General features: G+C 39.0%; 1 protein-coding gene and 1 long non-coding RNA gene across 2 annotated transcripts; one reads left to right on the top strand and one right to left on the bottom strand.

Annotated features, from left to right (window-relative positions):
- Window positions 1-22: 22 nt before the first annotated feature.
- Window positions 23-7,949, bottom strand: ppwd1 (peptidylprolyl isomerase domain and WD repeat containing 1; the record flags this gene model as incomplete). The annotated part of the gene is made up of 11 exons (XM_079861686.1): window positions 7,656-7,949; window positions 7,288-7,390; window positions 7,012-7,115; window positions 6,791-6,911; window positions 4,948-5,395; window positions 4,646-4,836; window positions 3,092-3,281; window positions 1,801-1,982; window positions 1,645-1,726; window positions 1,378-1,560; window positions 23-166 (listed from the first exon to the last, which is right to left on the bottom strand). Exons 1-11 carry the CDS (start codon window positions 7,768-7,770, stop codon window positions 23-25), a joined length of 1,863 nt encoding a protein of 620 aa, XP_079717812.1. The 5' UTR covers window positions 7,771-7,949.
- Window positions 7,950-8,078: 129 nt separating this feature from the next.
- Window positions 8,079-10,538, top strand: LOC307152768. Its single transcript, XR_013820044.1, has 5 exons — window positions 8,079-8,130; window positions 8,543-8,649; window positions 9,412-9,455; window positions 9,550-9,600; window positions 9,887-10,538. It is a non-coding gene; the product is annotated as an uncharacterized lncRNA (long non-coding RNA).
- Window positions 10,539-19,722: the final 9,184 nt, after the last annotated feature.

Here is a 19,722-nt window from a genome sequence, read left to right as displayed (position 1 = left end):
GAGTAGAGCTGAGAACGCACATCTATTTGACAGTGATGTTTATGATGCTGATGTCTTCATATGGCTTGTCGGTTTTAGGGTTGACTTTTAAGTTGGAGATCCGCTGGACCACCTCCATACCTTTAGTGGTCCTCCCAAAGACTGTGTGCTTGTTATCCAGCCACGGCTAATTGAAGAGAGATTGAGAAAACAATTCATTGAATTAATAACTAGCCAAACTGGCAGCTCAAAATGAATGACTTGAGATGATTTTCCCCTCATTGTAACTGACATGTCATTCAAGAAGTGACAGCAGTGTGACGTTTATGACTACATCAAATAATTAGGGTTGGGTAAATGCATTCAGAAATCTTAAGGTTTCATTTAAAAAAAGATAACCCAAAGAACCCAAAAATGGGTTATAATCAGAGCCGGACAGTAACGGAGTACATTTACTTGAGTACAGTACTTAAGTACAATTTTGAGGGATCTGTACTTTACTCGAGTATCATTTTTGGGGAGTACTCATGACTTTACTCAAGTACATTTGAGAGGCAAATATTGTACTCTTTACTCCACTACATTTCTATCCATAACCGTGAGTACCCGTTACTTCTTCTAAAAAAAAAAAAAAAGGAAAAAAGAAAATTCTCGGAAACCCTCAATTTGTTGTTTCCCTCTCAAACGTGATTGGATTGTGCAGGCGCCACTGATTGGGACAGCCTATCAGCAATCACCTTCAGCTTTCCGCCAAAGTCAACTCCATGGTCAGATTTAGATAAGAGACGAAACCATGGATGAAACAATGGATGAAGACGCAGCAGGTCCATCCCGGGTAGTGATATTTTTTTTCCCAGGATGGTAGGGGAAGACTCATGAATATTCATTAGGAACTCATCCCTGATTGGTCTTAATCCTAGTGACGGGTAGGTTTAGGGGCGGGGTTAGGGAGGTCATAAGACCCCCAGTGATGGGTGGGGTTAGGTCATCAGACCAATCAGGGATGACTTCCCTAATGAATATTCATGAGTCTTCCCCTACCATCCTGGGAAAAAAAAATATCGCTCCCGGGAATGTGCCAACCTGTGGCCCCACCTCTCCAGACTATTTCAATTTTCTGAACAATTTAATGATAGTTTTCGCTTCAAGTGTTTGCTGTGTTTACCAATGTAAGCACTGTGGCAGTAGTAATGCAATATTTAGAAAATGTACTCTTGTACTCTTGATACTCAAGTACTTTTACTTAAGTAGACATCTGACTGTAGTACTTTTACTTGTACTTGAGTAAAATTTAGCAAAGGGGTATCTGTACTTTTACTCACGTAATGAAGCTGTGTACTCTGTCCGCCTCTGGTTATAATGTATAATATATAAAAAAAACAAATCTGATGGTCTTACAGTTGGGACGACAGTGATGAAAAACTGCGACCCGTTGGTCCCCGGGCCTGCGTTGGCCATGCTGAGGGTGTAGGGTCTGTCGTGCCTCAGTGTGGCATGAAACTCGTCCTCAAACTCTCCACCCCAGATGCTTTCTCCACCCATCCCTGTGCCCGTCGGATCTCCGGTCTGGATCATGAAGCCCTGCACACACACGAGAAGCCACTTGTTCAACTCGCATCCACAAATCCTTAGGCACACATCTAAACACTCGACAGGTGCTCATACCTTGATGACACGATGGAATATGTGGCCGTTGTAATAACTGTTCCTGCTGTGGACGCAGAAGTTCTCCACTGTTTTGGGGCACCTAAGAAGCAAAAATAAATAATTAGCATACTGCCGTCTCAGACCAAACTGTTGTCAAATGACACAAACACGTACTCCACAGGAAAGAGTTTGATGTGAATGTCGCCCATTGTGGTGTGAATGATGGCGCTGTCTGACACTCTTTTCGGCCCTTCTGCCTGTGTGGCTGCCATCACTTCCTCTTTAGACGGCTTCTCGTTAAAGACATCACGGTCAGAATCGGCACTCTTGGTGTCCTCCGGCTCTCTCTTTGTAAACTGTTCAAAAACAAAATACAGTATTAAGAGACTAGTGTCAGATTCTTCTGGACTACAATGGAAAGTAACATAAGGGCTTTTCACACTGCGCTTAACCCCGGGTTATCATCGTTCTAAACCCCTAAATGTCAAATGGTGATGGAAAACACATCAATTGGAGTGAAGAATAGGCCGTTTAATTCTTAAAGGTGCAATATGTAGTTTTTCTACTAAAATTAATCCTTTTTTAATTGCCTGTGTGTGAAGGGGTTGTAATCTCACATTAAAATGATCCACTTTGCGGGTTTTGCTATTACCTCTGAAAGCAAGTCTTCCTATTTCTATGTGAAGGCTCCGGGTCGGATTCACCGCAAAATCCAGTGACGTGACTGAGACCTGCATGCGCGCTCCCGAGCCTCTCGCCTCGTCTACTGACTTTGCACTCAACAGCGATGACACTGCAACTTATGATATGGAGTCTGATAACACTAAGAAATGACCTGCTCCCAGCACAACACAGACTCCAACACAAACTCCACATAATGATAAAAAACAAAAAAAGGTTTTATCTCCTGAAGCTCGTCAGGCCAAACGTGAATCGGATCAACTTCGGACGAAAACACGGATCAACATCGGCAGGGTTTTGAATGATCTTTGTATTGGTTGCAATCTGAAACATCACCGCTAGAGGCCGCTGAAAACTACATACAGCTCCTTTAACCTTATAGTCTGAAAAGTCCATCCAGGATAAACTTGATAGTACAGTCATAATATATAATCCGAGGATGCCTTTACGTAAATACGCAAGTAGGTGCTGCGTTTGTCCAATCAATGACACCGACACAAATATGCAAATGAGGATGTTAACCCAGGGTTTAGTAACTAAAGAGGGCGGGTCTTTGCGAATGGTCAATTACAACATGGCGTGAACACAGCACAAGATAACCCAGGATTCGGTTTACCTGGGGTTTAGAAAGAACCAGAGTTAACTTAACAGAGGTAACTTAAGTGTGGAAAGCCCTATACAGAAATCACTACAGTAACCTAAAAATTAAATGATTATAGTAACATATACAGAAAGCAAAGCTTCAGGATAGCGCTGTAAATGCTATGGGTTTTTGCAATGGCACCATGTAGAAGCGGTTCTTCTTGAAGGCGGTGCAGAAGATGGTGGGGTCTGGGTTGGAGCTCTGCAGCGCTGGATTGTCGGAGGCCTTCATCTCAATGGTTGGTGCTGCATGCATGGCCTTGGCCACTCCCTGAAACAGACTCAACTGCGCCACACGAATGTTCTCCAGTTTGCCCAGGATCCGCACACACCTTGACAGAGAAAACGGTTCATAGACACAGGATAAAAAGACTTTCAGAATGGCTCATGTATTGATGTGATTTAGGCCAATGCTGTAATCTTAGCTTAAGTTTTCAAAAAAATAATTTCACATGAAATCTTAACCCATTATGCTTCTGTAATGTGACAAATTTCAGAATGAAGCAAGATATTTTGGTCAATGATAAATAGGACCATCCAAGACTATAATTTTTTTTATGTAGTTGAAAATAAGCAAGCCAAATTATTAATAACATTCTAAAAACTCAACAAAAAAAAAAAATAGTGTGTGATACTGAATCGAGTACTCTTTTGCTTCTTGCGCTCGTAAACACAGTTGGTTTATGTCTAAAATGAACGTAAACTGTTAAAATGTATGTGTAACAGTATATTGGATCTGTGCATTAGCTCTTAAAGTGACAGCAGCCTAATACTCCTGCTGCACTCTGTAATTAGCGGTGATCAAAGAACAAATGAAAGAGAATATCACTCATTGATCTTGACTGAAATTCTTTTTTTTGTAACTTTAAAAAGGATTAATCTACATTTTATTTATAAAAGAAAACTATGCAGTGTTATTTTAGATTTGATTTTAATTTCTGAGCTTTGTTCAGTTGTATTTGTGCTATTGCTAATTTGCTTACTTGTGCTTATTGTATTACTGACTGTATACTGGTCTTTAATAATGTTTGATATTTACATTAGTTAGGATGCTAATTACTCTTCACAGTATTCAGCTGCGACAGAATGATTTGCAAAAAGACTAAATACATATTTGATATCTAAATATTTGACTTCATTTTTTATTTATTTTTTACCATATTTGAATTGAAACATTGCCCAACCCTACTTATCCATGGAACCTTTCCATTGCTCATAAGGTTCTTTATATTATTTTAAATGTTCTTCACACTAAGAAAAAAAAGAAAGGTTCTTCTATTGCATTGCTGCAAAAAATGTGTTGAACAATCCTGATTTAATATTATATTTTTTTTAAAAAAGCTTTAAAATGTTTTTCAACATAAAAACACTTTACAAATATTAAATTATTTATTCATAAATATCATTCAGGTTTTGATGAGTTGCACAACATGACAATTCACAATTGCCATAAAATATCAGCTTGACTTATTTATAAGAGATAAAATAAATCCTCGCTACAATATCATTTCTATATGCTAAAATATTTTAAAACAGATGATAATCATACTAATGCCAAACTACTTAAGCTTTTCTTTTGAAGGACTTCTTCGTGATATCTGAAAAGTTGTGCCATTAAATTAATTTTGATTCAGAACTTGGCAAATATGCTCATCATAGAAGAAATGCATTTGATAGTGTGCGGTGTATTCTCTACCTGTTAGTCTCCACGTTTATGACTTTAATGCCCAGCATGGTGCCGTAGAGCACAAAGTGTCCGGTCTCATCGAAGATGACATTGGTCAGTCGGATGCCGTCCACCTTCTCCAGCTCTCGCTCCACTGCCATTCTGCGGCCAAACTCCATATCGGGCAACTGCTGCCTCATCTGCTGGAGCTCCGTGAACATCTGCCACCGCACAGACACCACACACTCTTACTCAGACTCTTCCAGTGTGCATCTGTTAACCCTTGAAATCTGTGATTATATAATTATTATAATTATTAAACAGTAACTTACAGTTAATGATTCGTCAAAGACTCTCATCAGCTTCCCAGTGAGGAAACGGAAAATCCTCACTTTGCGGTCGACGGCAATGGTGGCCATTTTCTTGCCGTCTTGAGAGAACATCAGGCTGGTGGGATACGTTCTGCATTTGGCAAACTCGTACAAGTCCGTGTCAGTCTTGAACTCCCACTCCACCTGCCGTGGGAATTTGAAATCGCTCGGAAGGCCCGTCCAGTATTCCAACATTCCCGCTTTATCAGCCGAAACTATGACGCGATATTTTGGATTGAGGCGGATCTGAGACAGTGGAGCGCTGTGCATCTTTTCAAACTTGTGCAGGGGTTGGTTACTTCCACGCCCGTCGTATACAAAAATCTTCCCGGTGGATTTCTCAGAGCAGGCTACGGTGGAGATGGCATCGCCCGGATTATAGATCCACTCACACTGGCCTGGATGGAAGCTGAAAAATAAATAAAACAAATCTCTTAACTCTCTGGTGGTCTTTGGTCAATTTAAACTGAAATACAAAAATTACATTTTGAATTTTTTACTTCATTGGAATGATATGATTTTTTTGTAGAACTTGCTATAAATACACAAAAAAATTGTGGTCATGATTCTAAAAGATTAATAGTCTTAAAAAATAGTCACTTGTGAGATTTGGAAATGAATGAGAACTACAAATAATACAGAGCAATTTTTAGGACACAATTTACAAATCAGTAACAAAGTATGTGTGTGTGTGTGTGTGTGTGTGTGTGTATATATATATATATGAAGAGTTCAGATGCAAAAGCCTCTAAGTGCCATCTGAAATTTTCTTCTAGAATGATCATTTTTATAAAGCTTGTATTTTTAAGTTCAGTAATTTCACTTAAATGGCAATTAATAGGTAATTTGCATTGCCATTTAAGTGAAATTACTAAACTTAAATAAACGAGCTTGATAAAAATGATCATTCTAGAAGAAAATTTCAGACGGCACTTAGAGGCTTTTGCATCTGATTGATTTACTTTATTTCTTCCACCAAATGACACCAATCCTCCTTTGATACATTGGATTTAAATACCTTAGCTATATTTTTTAAACTGTATTATTTGAAAATAATAAGGTTAATATGAAATATTTCTTCTAATAACTATATAAACATGGTACATCTGAGATTATGGTACATGGTACATCTGTAAATTATAATTTACATCTAAATTATGCGTCATTTATTTCTATATAAAATAATGCATAATTTAGATGAATAGTGAATATTGTCTAGTACTATGAAACTCCCTCAAAATACAACAAAGAATAAACATAAAATACATAAAAAAACTAAATATAGTAAATTAATTATTTATTTATTTTTAATCACCAATCTTCAGGGTTTTCCATCCCATCACATGATGTAGTTTGGGTTCCTTGCCACTGTCGCCACTAGCTTGCTTAGTTGAGGACTCTTAATATTCATCAATATCACTGATCTGACTGTACTGACGCGGTTGTATGAGATCTGAACTGAGCCGGATGATGACATCACGGTTTTCTACAGAGCTGCTTTATAGATGAAATGAACTAATTTAATAATTGATGATATTTACAACGTAACTGAATCAACACTGAAATATCTTCAGCTGAACAGTGACGCTATTTTCTTTTAGAGCTGCTGTTCAGCCGAAATGGACTGTTTGCATCATTGAATCGTTTTCCTGTTATCACTGTAAAGCTGCTTTGAAACAATCTGTATTGTATAAATTGCTATATAAATAAAGGTGACTTGACTAATGAGGAATACCAGAGTGTTAAACACACTCTCACACACACACACACACACACACACACACACACACACACACGAGTTTACCCGAGTTTGAGCATGTTGATCATGTCGAAGTTGACGACATCAAAAACTTTCATGGCCTGATCATCACCCACAGAGCAGAAAAGCGCACCCTCCGCACTGACGGAGATGCTCTCGATCACACCTACGCACAGAGACAAACACAGACAGATTATTTACAGTTTCTGAAGCAGAAACCCACTACCACAATGCCAGACGATAGGTGTGTGGTGACAGACACCTACCCAAGTGGCTGCGGAAGTGCTTGACAAACTCCACTCCCTCATCCTCCTTCTTCTTCCAGAATTTCACATGCCCATCTTGACTTGCTGTTATGATAAAATCTGTTCTAGAATGGTATAAAAATGATAATCAGTATATCTGGAGTCAAATACATGCACTTGAGTGTTGATCTACATGTAAGCTCCAGGACTCAGCAATAAAGATGCCAGCTTGACCAGTGCCAGTGTTTCTGAATGTATTATTGATGTACTAGAGGTGGCAAGTGGGAGAAAACTTACTTGGAGCAAACAATGTGTGTTATAACATCTCTATGCATGTAACTTCTTTCATACATGGCGGCGGAGGGTAAATTGTCCAGGTACAATCTTTCAAACTCAAGAACTGCAGAAGAAGACAAATGCTCCATTAATAAAACATCTCAAAACTGTCAAATGAAACCATTTGGCTGCTATGAAACCACAAGACATACAAGCTGTTATAGAAACGGCTGTCTAGCATAGTTTGTATCTCAAAACTTAATCTAGACATAATACAGGAGACTTTAATGGGCAGAAATGCTGTCTAGGACTCTGTGTGGGCAGTTCACTAGGGTTAGGGACGGTGATAGACGCTTCCGTGTTCTGTAAAAGAAGTTCATTTAACGTACCTTTTTTCTTTTTTGTCTGTGTTGCCTCGATGGGCAGAGGACCGACCCATTCGCCTTCATCTTCCTCTAGTTTGCGTTTATTTTCAGAACCATCACGGCTCACGTCCGACGCCATTTTCAAATTAAAGTTTATATTTCTTCCTCGATGGTGGTTTTAACGTAACAAACGTCTCTCCTCTCACACACTGCCGTCTACAGGAGCGGAGAGTCTCCAGCATCACGGCTGCCCTCAAAGGAGAGGGGGTTCAGCGAAAAATCGGCAGCTGGCAGCAGGAAGTAGCTGCCACTGGCAGCAGGAAGTAGCTGCCGTTGACAGCCGGAAGCCCTGCCATATTAGGAGGGACCTGCCATTTCGTGGCAGCCAATCAGTATCGTCCAACGTAGTAGCAACCAATCACATTTACCTGGAAGTCAAGCGACAGCAGCCAATGGTGGCGCCGGTGAATCTTCAGTAATGGCGGTGGTATTTGGCTCGGTAAGTTCGTATATTATCAGATTAATAAATAATTGTTGCTCTGTACGTTGGAGTTTAACTTTTATGTTAGAGACAGTGTATCTGTGACTACTTAAGTTGAATTGGTTAATTTAATCATTTGTAGAAACGCAGCTTGTGCACCGTGTGCTCCTGGTTTGTGAGGGGCTATCATTAATTTTAAATACTAACTTACGTTACCAATATCATTAAATATTAGCGTTTGTTAACATGTTAACTTAATCTATTGATTAGAATAAAGCTCATGCTGATTTATTGGAATTGACAAGCTCAGCCTTTATGATACACGTGCAACGCTAACAAAACATATCCCAAATGATCTAACTTATGTTTTAATACAAAACACCATTTTAATCAACATTACTTCACCATATTCTAAACTTCTGTTTTTTAGTTTCACCAAGTTCACCACAGCCTGTCACAGATTGCTGGGGATGGACAAACATATGTGCCATGAAGGAAACCCCAGATTTCCAGTTGCAAAACCAACCAAACGCACTGGTATGTTTTCACACATTTCACGTATTATATCCTGTCTTGATCAAAGCAGGCAAAAGGCATTCTGTTTTTTATCTTTTTATTTTTTTTATACAAATTCTAGATTGTATCGAAAATTTGACATTTCAGTGTCTGTTTATTTTCTTAGTTTGATCATGTTTTGGATGGGACCCAATCACCAGATGAGACCAGTGTATATATATATATATATATATATATATATATATATATATATATATATATATATATAAATATAAAATATAATAATTATTTTATATATATCTATTCAAAATATACTGGAACTGTTCACTTTTTCCATATAACTTTCACCCCCAGTTTCACAGACAAGGCTCAAACTAGTCCCAGACTAAAATGCATGTTTAACTGAAAGCAAATTACACTTGTGTATCTTAAAATATCAGTGCCATTGTTTCTTTTAAGATTCACAACAGTAATGTTTTTTCTAAGGCATATTTATAAAAGTCCTAATTGCACTAAGGCCTAATCCTGGCATAATCTAAACCCTATCTGTGAAACCGGGCTTCAAAGTTTTACATATTAGTCCAGTGGTTCAGTTCAACACTTTGTTCTCTGGCTTTAGATAGGCATAGACAGTGGCATTTAAAAAATAAATTACACCTGCTCCCTAGTTCAGGTATGCTACTGTCTACTGCTGCAACATGGCTAAGTGGTTCAACACGGAGTTCATCTCTCTCTTTCTCTCGTGTGTGTAAAATAACTAACTTTTTCCCCCTTCTTTTTAAGCTCAGTTGCAATAAAGATGGATCCGGAAGCTTGTTAAAAATAAGGTATTGATTTCATGTTACAACAATTTTGATTTCTTTGCTATCTTTAGTGTATAAATAAAATGTTAGTTTTTCCATTTCGATTTTTTTTTTCCAGGATGTTCCAGCTCAGTTGGGATCTGTGGACTGCAGTGAATTCATGCTAATGGTAAGTTATTACGGTGATTTTGTTTCCCCATAACACATCTATCTTATCTACTTATACCTAACTTATCTATCTTTTTCTAACATCTGTCTTTCTTACTAATCTTAAGGTTACAGGGGTTAAACACTATGTGATCTGATTCACAGAATTGTACTTTTATGTGTATTTCTTTAAAGTGAACATTATCTGTACTACTTTTGGAGGAACTGCGATTCCATTGTGTGTGTGTGTGTGTGTGTGTGTGTGTGTGTGTGTGTGTGTGTGTGTGTGTGTTGAATGTTCTGTGCAGGTCTTGTGATATGCAGCAGCTGACCCCAAGACGCCTTTCTACGACCTCCGAGGTCATCACCGGACCATCTTGGACTCGGATGACAATGTCGACTTACCCTCCTATCTATCCATAAGTGTAGAATTGTTTTAACTTTGTTCTTTTGCCAATGAGAAGTAGCCAACCTGTATTTACTGATGTCAATCATGCCCTTGGAAATGGTATAACTGGTGTGAGATTTTGTGTACAGTAGAGTCTCTGGCTTGCGACCCCGTGAGACTTTAACGCCTGGCTCTACCGATGAAACTATTCTTCATTAAATTTTTACTTATTTGATTGAACCTCACGACTCCTGGTCTTCTTTCATCATATCTGGTCCTGGGTCTTTAAGCTGTTATTCCCTAACACTAGAAACATTGTAAATCATGTTAAACCATGCTAGAACATTGTAAAACGTTTTCAAACTTTCTTTTTCAAGCCAACTTAGTTTATGAACTTTAACATCTAGTTCAGAATTGTTGTTCATTCCGATTTCAGAACAACAAATATCAAGCCTGTTTTCAAAGTTACAGCTGTTTTATAAAACAAAGACAAGAATGTATTGAAATACTACAAATGTAAAACTGAACTTAAATGATAGCAAAATATGATTTTTAAATAAAGGTCATTGAGAAAATGTTTTTTTTTTCTTCTTTTAGACATGACATTCATTATTTGTTTAATGAATGTTTATGTACGTTTAATAAATATACAATATTATTATATAGGCATTAATTTATGTATATATTTCATTTTTTGACAAACATGTACACAAATTATATTTATACACGTACAAATTCATAATTTCAAGTGTAGTTTAATGTTTGTTTTTTGTACTATGTCTATGATCTTCGTTACTTAATTTATATTTGATAAACCTTTTTAAACCAATTACAAAATAATTACAAATTTAAGTAATTTATTTAAATAAGTACTAAAATTATATATATACATTGATATAATAATTTATTTGCCTTGCTAAAAGCGGCATCCACCTCCGACTTCCGGTTATTAGCGGCAGCTGACGTCAGCTGCCAGTGGCAGCTACTTCCTGCTGCCAGCTGCCGATTTTTCGCTGAACCCCTACTGGCTCAAAGGCAGGTTTTACTGACTGTAAAATGTTACTACTTCTCCTAAACATATTGTTAAATAACTGTCTCTTTATTTGATTTTTACTAGTTTAATTTTGTGTATACATTTGCAAGGGCGTTTCTGGTTTAAAAACATCATTTTATTTTTTGACCTATTATCAAAATATAGTCCTACAAAGCTATTTTTATCAGAGCATGTGAGCAGATAGCAGGGAGAGGACCAGTGAACGAGAGGATAGCGCTATTTTACCAGCGTTACACACCATGTTACAGCACAGTAGTGCTATTGCAAACAGAAACAAGTCCAGATACATTTCTTGTCGGCACGTTTTGTTTAGCGGACTTTGCCTTTCCAGTGAGCCTGAGCTACTTTGTCACAATTGTTCCTTGCAAAATGTCACATTCACCGTAGTAAATGAACTCATCAGAATCCCTTATTGGTTGTTTTTAGAAGAGAGGTCCAACAGTACATCCAAAGCATTTCATCATCTGAGAATCTTAAAGCTCTTGAGACAATAAACTTGTTTCAACTTTTTAATTTATTTCATTAACGTTTTCTGTTGTTTTTCCCCCTCCGAGTATATGTGCAGGCTATAACCCATGTATATGTGCTGCTTTGCTTTCTTTGAAATAAAGTACGTTGTATGTAATTTGTACTTATGTAGCCTACTTATATTTTTGATACCTTGGCATTAATGGAAAAAAAAATCTCTTGAATAATAGAGTTACAATAATTTTAAGCTTCATCATTAAGCATAAAAACCACCACTGTACTATTTTAAAGACAATAATATGGCAATGCTATTAGACCATACCTGTGAATGACATAAATCTGTATATGAATAACAAATGCATTGATTTTTTTTATTCATAAACAGCACAGTTTTATGATTTCCTGAATAAATATTTATTCTGCTCCTAAAAGTGCAGCAAATAACCATAGTCTGTTAAAACAAATAGCAAATAACACGATGCTACGAGTTCAGCTCTACGCGGAAGCCCCGCCCACACGTGACAACACTGAAACGCGTCATAGAACATGACGTCACAGTCGAACACCTTGCTGCACATTCATAACTTTGCTGGAAGTTTTCTACTGGCATTTTTTTTTTTTTTTTTGCCGAGTAATTAGCATTTGAAAATGGGTTTACACAGTTCTTGTTTTAAATGTGTAGATGTTTCTGACAGTGTGTACAATTTACACAACTCTACACCATCACAATCAGTGGAAGATCATCTACATTCAGATGGAGGGAGGGATGTAGGTGCAAAAAAAGAGAAAGGGAGGAAAAAACAGAAAGGCAAAAGAAAGGAAAAAAATAAAACCAGCTCAAGTCAAGGTGAGAAAGGTGTACACAAGGTGTACCAACTGGAATGTTTTTATTTTTATTTTTCTAGGGGAAAACCATGAAAGTTCAGGTTTTATTTAAAGATAAATAAATGTATTAATAGATTATATTTTTCTACTATTCTATTAATAAATCATGCACAACCATGAATTTAACTTTTTTTTACTACAGAATTCAGAAACATAATATACTTGACATATATACACACTACACACCTTAAATGACAGTTGTGTAAATGCATTTATACAGACATTTAAATGTATTACCTCAAATTGAATGTATGTTTGAGACTGTCTTTGGTTCACTGCAGTTTTAAGGAGAAAATACTCTGCAATGGTGCTGACTTATGAATTTGCACATGGTTTGTCTTAAAGAATATTAAAAACACCACATAAACATTTAACAATTTTAAAACATTGATAAACTATTTTTAATGTGACACTTTAACCGAGAACAGAGCATTCCTGCATGTGCACTGACCAACAACTGAGAAAGCAAAATGCACAAAATCCTTTGTGAATGCCCCCAAAACTCGCTTCATAATTTACAGCAAGCTTAGATGCAGTAATATGAGTATTCAGTAATATATATAGTTATGCAATCATTTATTAAGAGTATTTCATTAATATCATCTTTTGGTTGATACCATTTCCCTCTTTAGATCAGACTTCTCCGCATGTCACCAGTGAGCCTGAAGTCCTCCCCGTTGCAGAGGAACCTGGTCATGCTGAAGTCAATGACGAGTGGAGTGATGACGTCCTCCAGGATTTAGTCGGAGATTTGTCCGAATGGAGTGCTGACGTCCTCAACATTTTGAGCAGTGTCATCTCCAACTTTAATGACAACACCCTCCAAACTCCAGTCTGTGTTGCGACTGACTTGAGTGTTGACATCCCCCAAGGCACAGTCTTTGCTACATCCGACTATCGAGTACCAGTCTGTGATGTGGCCGACAATAGAGACAATGTTCCTCAAGTTCTGGTCCATGATGTGGCCGACTATAGAGCCAATGATCCTCAAGTTCTGGCCCGTGATGTGGCCGACTATAGAGCCAATGATCCTCAAGTTCTGGCCCGTGATGTGGCCGACTATAGAGCCAATGTTCCTCAAGTTCTGGCCCGTGATGTGGCCGACTATAGAGCCAATGTTCCTCAAGTTCTGGCCCGTGATGTGGCCGACTATAGAGCCAATGTTCCTCAAGTTCTGGCCCGTGATGTGGCCGACTATAGAGCCAATGTTCCTCAAGTTCTGGCCCGTGATGTGGCCGACTATAGAGCCAATGTTCCTCAAGTTCTGGCCCCTGATGTGGCCGACTATAGAGCCAATGATCCTCAAGTTCTGGCCCGTGATGTGGCCGACTATAGAGCCAATGTTCCTCAAGTTCTGGCCCGTGATGTGGCCGACTATAGAGCCAATGATCCTCAAGTTCTGGCCCGTGATGTGGCCGACTATAGAGCCAATGTTCCTCAAGTTCTGGCCCCTGATGTGGCCGACTATAGAGCCAATGTTCCTCAAGTTCTGGCCCGTGATGTGGCCGACTATAGAGCCAATGTTCCTCAAGTTCTGGCCCGTGATGTGGCCGACTATAGAGCCAATGTTCCTCAAGTTCTGGCCCGTGATGTGGCCGACTATAGAGCCAATGTTCCTCAAGTTCTGGCCCGTGATGTGGCCGACTATAGAGCCAATGTTCCTCAAGTTCTGGCCCCTGATGTGGCCGACTATAGAGCCAATGTTCCTCAAGTTCTGGCCCGTGATGTGGCCGACTATAGAGCCAATGTTCCTCAAGTTCTGGCCCCTGATGTGGCCGACTATAGAGCCAATGTTCCTCAAGTTCTGGCCCCTGATGTGGCCGACTATAGAGCCAATGATCCTCAAGTTCTGGCCCCTGATGTGGCCGACTATAGAGCATATGATCCTCAAGTTCTGGCCCGTGATGTGGCCGACTATAGAGCCAATGTTCCTCGAGTTCTGGCCCGTGATGTGGCCGACTATAGAGCCTATGATCCTCAAGTTCTGGCCCGTGATGTGGCCGACTATAGAGCCTATAATCCTCAAGTTCTGGCCCGTGATGTGGCCGACTATAGAGCCAATGATCCTCAAGTTCTGGCCCGTGATGTGGCCGACTATAGAGCCAATGATCCTCAAGTTCTGGCCCGTGATGTGGCCGACTATAGAGCCAATGTTCCTCAAGTTCTGGCCCCTGATGTGGCCGACTATAGAGCCAATGATCCTCAAGTTCTGGCCCGTGATGTGGCCGACTATAGAGCCAATGTTCCTCGAGTTCTGGCCCGTGATGTGGCCGACTATAGAGCCAATGTTCCTCAAGTTCTGGTCCGTGATGTGGCCGACTATAGAGCCAATGTTCCTCGAGTTCTGGCCCGTGATGTGGCCGACTATAGAGCCAATGTTCCTCGAGTTCTGGCCCGTGATGTGGCCGACTATAGAACCAATGATCCTCAAGTTCTGGCCCGTGATGTGGCCGACTATAGAGCCAATGATCCTCAAGTTCTGGTCCGTGATGTGGCCGACTATAGAGCCAATGTTCCTCAAGTTCTGGCCCGTGATGTGGCCGACTATAGAGCCAATGTTCCTCGAGTTCTGGCCCGTGATGTGGCCGACTATAGAGCCAATGATCCTCAAGTTCTGGCCCGTGATCTGGCAGACTACAGTGTGGATGTCCCCCAAGTCCCAGTCCATGCCGTATCAGACTGTAAAGTTGATGTCTCTCAAGGTCCAGTCAGTGCCACATCATCTCCAGTCTTTGATGTGGTTGACTGGAATGGCAATGTCTCTCAAGTTTCAGTCTGTGCCTCGTCAGACTGTAGAGTCGACATCCGCCATGAATCAGTCAGACTGACAGAGGATACTGCATCACCTCAGCGTCAACTGGAGGATTATGAGATTATTGGTAAGTTGACTGTCATGACTCCAACATACCATAATACAAACTTTTTATATAATATTTGTCTTTACTCATGTCAACTCCTATTTTTCCTTTAACAGACATCAATTCATGCAGCTATGAAATCGTCAGGAAGCTCGGTGAGGGAGGCTTTGGAAATGTTTATGCGGGGATTCGCTTGACAGATGGCCTTAAGGTATCACTTATTTTACTTAAAATATCTTTTTACCAAATTGTTCTTGCTCTGTCTTACACTTTTCTCATTTTCTTTAGTGTATCTTATGTTCCCTATTTAGAGCACTTGACCTCTCAGACCTGTGTAAATTGTAAGACATGCATAGAATTTAAATTTGTGAAACATGTCTGTTCAAGGCTAATGGCTGAATTATATAAACTCTGCACACTTAATAATTGTAAATATTTCTAACACAAATTTATTTTTTGTTTTGTTGATCAGGTGGCGTTGAAATTTACTGACAACACGGGTATAAAATGGTTCGACATTGTAAGTACTCTGTTTCTCCTAATTGTTTTCAAAAGACAAACTGCTATTATCCATAGTTTAGGACTGGTCTACATCCTTTGTCATTGTCTTTCTTCTAGGAGGGGTGTGCTGAACCCGTTCCACGGGAGATTGGTCTGCTAATTCTTGCCAACAAAGGCCCCAGAGTTCCCCACATCATCCAGCTTCTGGACTGGGAAAAGGAGCCTGAACAATACATTATGGTTCTAGAGCGGCCTGCACCCAGTGAGGACTTGTTGAGATTTCTAGACCGCCACAGAGGCACCATTGAAGAGGATGTAGCATCGGTTATCATGCAGCAGGCAACACTCGCAGCTCAAACATGCTGCCAACGTGGAGTGCTGCACCGTGACATAAAGCTGGAAAACCTGCTGATTAACCTGAACACACTGGAAGTCAAACTGATTGACTTTGGGTGCGGCGAAATCCTTAACAACGAGGGATACACGTCCTTTAGTGGTATGTATTATCTCTCAAAGCTGTAAGGTGGGTCTCAAACTTTGGTGATGAGTTAGGGGCCATTAACAGGACAAAATGTCTTTCTTCCAGGCACAGCAGAGTACTGCCCCCCAGAGTACCATATAAATGGCGAGTATCACGGGGAACCAGCAACAGTTTGGTCACTCGGGATACTCTTGTTCACACTACTGTGCGGGACATTTCCGGAGTCAGAAGACTTGGAGAAGCTCAATGATAACATCTGGACCAAAGATGGCTTGTCACAAGGTGAGATCTTCATTCAGTAAAGGACACTTGTAATTCTAAATCAAACAAAAGAGAACAAAAAATTAAAAGCAAGTTAAAGTAATTATCAGACATCTCTCCCATCTTTCTGCACAGAATGCTGCGAACTACTTTGCTCTTGCCTGCAAACTGACCCAGAGCAGCGGATTGAATTGAAAAATGTCAGTCTCCACAACTGGTTTATATATTTTAATGATTAATTTACCTAAGCAAACATCAGCACCCAAGGACCAGACGGGCCTCCCCAGCATCAGAACTCCGTCACCACACACCAATGCTCAACCTGCATTGATGTACGGGTACTATCCAGACAGTCACAACCTACAGATGCCCAAGAAGAACCTGTGGACCAAAATATGGCTTGTCACAAGGTGAAATCTTCATTTCCACAAAGATTACCTGTAATTAAGTATCATACAAAAGAGAACAAAGTAACAAAAGACAGTCATGTGAATAATAGGGCTGGGCAAAATTTTTTTTTTTTCGATTAATCGTTTTTTTTTTAAATGTGGTCGATTCAAAATCGATTCTCAAATGCCACGAATCGTTTTTTTTCCCATATTTCCCTCTATGGTAATCATCTATTACCCAAAAGCCAGTATTAGTTTTCCTCCACTGTTCATAGGCTTGTAAACTCCATTTTATAGCTAATGCTGTGAGATTTTATGTTTGTTTTATCTTAATCATAAAATAACCTCAACTAGTGCTGCACGATTAGCCTAATCATATCGCAACCGCAATGTCAAGCCTACGCAATTATATGACGCAAAATGCTGCGATTTTATATGAAATAAACAAATTTGGGCTGTTAACGCAATTAATGCAGCATCTGTTAATTTTTGTCATCCTTTGGCTAGTGTTACATGATCCCGCTCTTATTCATGCAAATGTTTTTAAACCATTCATGTGCGACAAGACAAAAAAGAGCTCGCTGCCTGTGAATGTCCTGAGCGGACGCACAGAAAGACTCGCGCTGATATCATGCATGCACACAAGACAGCCCAGAAAACAGTTCTCTTTCGTGCTTGAACGAACAATAACACACACAATTATGCCAAAATGTGTTTTTGTTGAGTATCTTCATAACATAAGAGCAGTCTTATGATGAACGTGAAGAGCTGTGACTCGTGAGAGAATGAGGCGCGTGTGAGATCCGCGTCTCTGACAGCAGCGGCTGGTCTTAAAGGGACAGTACACAGTAGCCACTAATTATCTCTGTCGTTAAAGTTAATCAAAGAACAAAGGGAACAGAGAAAAACACTCACTGCTCGTGACTAAAGAACTTTTGTAACTTTAATAAGGATTAGTCTATATATAATTTATAATTAACTAGTGCAAAAAATGCCCGTGCAAAATCAGTTTTTGTGTGTGTTTTTAGTAATTGTTGGTTTGGTGTGTGCTCATTGTTACAATTACACAGCAAAAGTTCAGTGACATTTTTATTTGTGCATGGTAAAAAGCACACAGTGAACTCCGAGAAAACGCTATGCTTGAGCAAACAGTTTGTGAATAGGCAACTACAAATGATGCCCGTGAAAGAGACTGTGAACGCATTGAATAGGATATGTTTAGTTGGTGAATAGCATAGGCTACTATTACACAGTAGCGACAACGTTAAGCGCACCAGAATGAAATATAATATTCAGAAGTAAACACTAACAGCATAGCTGACTTACAGATTCAGTTTACATCCACAAATGAATAAGCACCTCGATTCAGGGAGCAGTGCAAAGTGCCCGTGCAAAATCAGTTTTTGTGAGCTGATCGCCGTCAAAAAAGTTCAGGAGATATTTCTTGCGATGGCAATATGATCAAAAATAACTTTATATTGATTCAATGGATTAATTGCATTTTGAAAAAAAAAAAAAAAGTCATGAATTTATTGCATTTTTGGGAAAAAATAATCCGTTTTTATAATAAATCTTAAAAAATTCAAATCCAGATTTTGATTTTCAATGTTGTTATAACCTAAAGATGCTATGTGAAAGTTTGAAACAGAAAATAGTGGTTTTCACACATTTAGTGGTTATCTCACATTCGAGAGATATGCGAATAACACACAGACAGACAGACGGACGTTTCTGTAATTTATAGATAGATGGATTTATCACGTTCGGGAACCAAACTATAATATTCAGAAGTAAATAGTGTAGCTGACTGAGTGTTTATGTCAGAATGTTTATTTTTAAACCACAACCTTCTTGGGGCTTCTTTGACCGATACAACTCTCTAATGTCAGAATGTTTATTTTTAAACCACAACCTTCTAAAAATGATATATTTAACGATATCTTTTGCATTTCTCATCCAAACAATGTCAAACTTGGCACTGCACTTACTCGTGCCCGTGGCAAGACACCTGTCGAGTTTGAAATCAATCGGACTAACGGTTCGAGAGATATGCGAGGAACAGACACACACACAGACAGACAGACAGACAGACAGACAGACGTTCCTGTAATTTATAGATAGACTAGTGCAAAAAATGCCCGTGCAAAATCAGTTTTTGTGTGTGTTTTTAGTAATTGTTGGTTTGGTGTGTTTGAGTGCTCATTGTTACAATTACACAGCAAAAGTTCAGTGACATTTTTATTTGTGCATGGTAGAAAGCACACAGTGAACTCCGAGAAAACGCTATGCTTGAGCAAACAGTTTGTGAATAGGCAACTACAAATGATGCCCGTGAAAGAGACTGTGAACGCATTGAATAGGATATGTTTAGTTGGTGAATAGCATAGGCTACTATTACACAGTAGCGATAGCGTTAAGCGCACCAGAATGAAATATAATATTCAGAAGTAAACAGCATAGCTGACTTACAGATTCAGTTTACATCCACAAATGAATAAGCGCCTCAATTCAGGGAGCAGTGCAAAGTGCCCGTGCAAAATCAGTTTTTGTGAGCTGATCGCCGTCAAAAAAGTTCAGGAGATATTTCTTGCGATGGCAATATGATCAAAAATAACTTTATATTGATTCAATGGATTTATTGCATTTTGGGAAAAAAAAGTCATCAATTTATTGCATTTTTGGGAAAAAATTATCCGTTTTTATAATAAATCTTTGAAAATCAAAATCTGGATTTGAATTTTTTATGTTATTATAACCTAAAGAAGATGCTATGTGAAAGTTTGAAACAGAAAATAGTGGTTTTCACACATTTAGTGGTTTTCTCACATTCGAGAGATATGCGAGTAACACACAGACAGA

The sequence above is a fragment of the Squalius cephalus genome, assembly GCF_949319135.1.
Source record: "Squalius cephalus genome assembly, chromosome: 24".
Taxonomy (NCBI): Eukaryota; Metazoa; Chordata; class Actinopteri; order Cypriniformes; family Leuciscidae; genus Squalius; species Squalius cephalus.
The sequence above is the reverse complement of the archived record's forward strand: the minus strand, read 5'-3'. Positions and strand labels throughout refer to the sequence as shown.